Genomic DNA, 3,558 nt, shown 5'->3' on the forward strand with positions numbered 1-3,558 from the left:
TGAGAATAATTTGCAGTAATGCTCATAAGTATAATAATTATTATGCTCTGTATAATTATGTAAAATAATATTAAGCATAAGCAATAATAAAACAATTACAAAATTGGCTCAGCCAGTAATACATGGACGTTTGATTTTATAAATCAATATACTCATGTATATTTTTTTTGCAGTGTTTTATCAAAATAGCTTTTAAATAAAAGTCATTCAAGCTTAGAAACAAGCCAAATCGACTCAATATAGAAGGCAAAAGAACATGTTTCTATTTAATGATTAAATATTTTGGTATATTAAAAACAATTTTCTTAATCTGTGAATCTTGAGCCTTAAAAGCCATTACTGTTTTTTAAAATAAATTTAAAATTGAAACTATTTCCCACAGCGATGCATGACTGTCAATTAAGTGGCTTACTCACCATAGAAACATTTCTGCTCATATTCCAAAATGGAATTGCTTTAAGCTTCTTCAACATTTCCACACAACACGGCAACAGACGCTTGCAGGAGCACGATTCTATAGCCGCAGTATTTATGCACATATATACAAGTATATCGAGAGTTGGAGAGCTCAAGAATAGGCGACATTGGGAATCAGTGCGTGGTGCATCAAGCTATTGAGTGATCAGAATTGAGATGTTCTGGCTGGGATTGAAAGCAATGCCAACCCAAGGACATATCAACGGGCATCAATGCCAGCAACTGCTGCGCCTTTTGTTCATTGCCAGCACGAGTGCTCAGCAATTCGGCACAGCCATGAAGATAGTCAACAAAAAAAGGAGGAAAGAACGAAAAGTCTCTCTACAGCGAGCTAAGAAGCCATAATCATAGCGGCATTAGGCAAGAGCTCCTCAATCCTTTGCCAACAAACCCAGCACCCAACAATGATGTGAGAAGCTATAGTCTGGTTAGTAAGGGTTCGTCCTTCTTTCCCATTACACCTTCCACAACTTGGTCTTAAATGGTCAGCTCTCGACTGCATGTCTCTTTTTTCACGCGCCTCTGCATCTTCATGATCCAACACCAGCTTCGCCATTAAATGCAATGCAACTGTGAAAACAACACGTATGCGTGTCAATGCGGCGCCATAATTCTCCCCCACAAATCCAGCGTCGAGACGCACAGTTCCGGCGATTTGTAATGCGAACGTAATGACGTCTTTATATAACCAACAGACCGCCAGCCAGCCAAGCGAGCGTTGTGATTATTCTCTCCAGTTCATGGCATAACTGGCTGTGTGTAATCACAGATGAGATGGGATGAGTTGCGGCCAACACTTGGCAGTTGCGGCCCTTAGTGCCGATTAAATTGGTTAAAGAGTTGAATTATTTAAGATGATTAAGTGACGCACAAATAAATGAAAACAAAAAAGCAACCTTTCTACAATATTGTATTGATTCAGAGACATATAGACATAAGAAGATTTTGAAATAAACCAAGGATAATTGTATAAAAATAAAGATATGAAAAATAAGTTTAATATAATATTAAATTCTCTCCACTAAGGATAATTGTAAAAAAATAATGCTATGACAAATAACTTAATTAATATAATAAAAATTAATAATAATAATATTAGAATCTCTCCACCGGAATTGACTGAAAAGGAGAGCTACTCAATATTGAAGAGTTTCGTTATGTATTTCTTTCTATATATGTTAGTTGTTTAAAAACAGCTTTTGATAACTCAGAAATCAAATAAAAAGCGCATTTTGATTTGTAGAAATTGTTCATTTCAAAAGGTCGTAGAAAGTGAATCTAAAAACTATTTGTGTTGCTGCAAAGCTCAGTTATTTGTAATTACTTAAATGAAATGAAATTTATGACTTCAGCTTAAGTCGCTTGATAATCAAAAAACAAAAAAATAAATTCGTAAACATTCAGTTCATAGCTCGAGTTTTCAGAAACTACGAGTCTGTTTCCCTTCCACATGCAGTTTTTGTTTTTGTAGTGAGCCTAATCTTTTATTATTATTATTTACGACTCACTGGAATATGCAAAAAATATATAGGTGCGTGTCTTGTGTGCTGTAACTGAAATATAAAATAAATACAACGCGGTATCATGTGACTTCATCTTAATTAGTCCAGCCCGGCTGGTGGCCTTCCGAAACTCTGTGCCATTAGCTTATCTGCGACCTTTAAATCGCAGCTGCTGGCCCGCAACTTGTTGTTGCCGGGCGGGTGGGCGATGGGTTCGAGCATGGCACATTGGTACAAGTAGTTGGCCAAGGACATGGCATTCATGCCATTCATGTCTGCTGGTGGCAGCGATTGTAGTTGCAACAGTGGCCTGGCTGTGGCATTTACTTGTTGGGCCACATTCTCGTTGCTGTGTCTACTGCAACTACCTAGTTCGAGCTGAGGCCGCGCGATGCCACCATTGTTGGGCCCCTTGCTGCTATTTGTGGTTAGCAGCGCTGTCTGCGGCGCCAGTGTTGGCTGCTTCAGCCACATGTGGTGCTTTGTATTGGCAGTCGCACCGCCGTCCATCCTCAAGCAATAGCCGTGGGTCAAGGCTATCGAGTGGGAGTGTTAATTGCAGATAAACGTGATTCCGATGCGCCACTTACCCGCCAGATAATTGCCGAGTAGCCAAAAGTTGCACAACCACTTCAGAATTGCAAACTGCATGCTAATTAGCTGCTGCCTTACTGCCCAGTACTTTCTCTGTATTTCCAGCTTCTATTGTAACTGATGCCTTTTGCTCGAGCTGAACTGATCTGACGACAACGACTGGCTGCCTGGTTGGTTGGTTGCTTTGCTTGCTTGTTTATTCAAGGGCTGCTAATTTAGCCTTCTCTATTTTGTTTTGGGGATTTTTATTCCATTTTACTTTTTCTCCAGCGCATCATGAAAGTTTTTCGCAAAACTTTTGCGCATCTTCGCATTCTTGTTGATGTTTTTATCTGTCGCTGTCGTCGACGTTGTCGCTAAATCCATTCAAATTGACGCATTGACAATTGTTTTACCAATTTCATTTCGCTTGTTTTTCGACAGTCACCTTCCCCCTTCCCCTCCCCAAGGCGCTATTGCGTAGCTTGCTTCTCCATTTCCCCTCTTCCACTGCCCCATTGCTGCGTTGCTTGCTTGTCACATTGCATGTGCGGAATGCAAGCTGCAAAAGTTTTTGACAGTCTGCCACCCGTTTCCTTGCCTCGCCATGTAGCTTGTTCTGCAACTTTCTCTGCTCCTGTTAGATGAAAGGGTATGCTGCAAAGTTGGTTAGGATTGCAACAGGCAGAAGGAGCAGCAAGTCTGTCAGATCCATTTGTTCGACTGTATGAACCTTAATATCTCTTGAACAACAATAGCTTGAGACACCTAACGTGGGCATGTAGACTTTACTCACACATATGCAGATGAAGTCTATGAGAAATCATTATATGTAGCGCCATTGTTTTGTATAGCCGTCATAGGAAGCATATATTCAAAATCCATATTTTGCGTGTAATGGTTTCTTAAATCAGTTCACCATAAGATATCGTACTTAATAGCAAAATATTGTTCGTTTATATAACCTTAGCTTTCTATATCTTAGCTACAGAACAGTTTTTTATAA

The 3,558-nt window shown here is 39.6% G+C and overlaps 1 protein-coding gene across 1 annotated transcript; it reads right to left on the minus strand.

Moving 5' to 3' along the window:
- Positions 1-1,939: 1,939 nt before the first annotated feature.
- LOC115624287 lies at positions 1,940-2,707 on the minus strand. Its single transcript, XM_030518910.1, has 2 exons — positions 2,570-2,707; positions 1,940-2,515 (listed from the first exon to the last, which is right to left on the minus strand). The coding sequence occupies exons 1-2, from the start codon at positions 2,628-2,630 to the stop codon at positions 2,079-2,081; spliced, it is 498 nt and encodes a 165-aa protein (XP_030374770.1). The 5' UTR covers positions 2,631-2,707; the 3' UTR covers positions 1,940-2,078.
- Positions 2,708-3,558: the final 851 nt, after the last annotated feature.

This window comes from Scaptodrosophila lebanonensis, unplaced genomic scaffold, assembly GCF_003285725.1.
Source record: "Scaptodrosophila lebanonensis strain 11010-0011.00,11010-0021.00 unplaced genomic scaffold, SlebRS2 tig00000053-arrow-pilon, whole genome shotgun sequence".
Taxonomy (NCBI): Eukaryota; Metazoa; Arthropoda; class Insecta; order Diptera; family Drosophilidae; genus Scaptodrosophila; species Scaptodrosophila lebanonensis.

What these genes read in the sequence shown, in the direction of transcription:
- LOC115624287 (XM_030518910.1), bottom strand. Translation starts at nt 2,630, where the DNA reads ATGCAGTTTGCAATTCTGAAGTGGTTGTGCAACTTTTGGCTACTCGGC. An exon ending in ACTCGGCAATTATCTGGCGG is followed by an intron (nt 2,516 to 2,569) that starts GTAAGTGGCGCA and finishes CCCACTCGATAG; the next exon opens with CCTTGACCCACGGCTATTGC.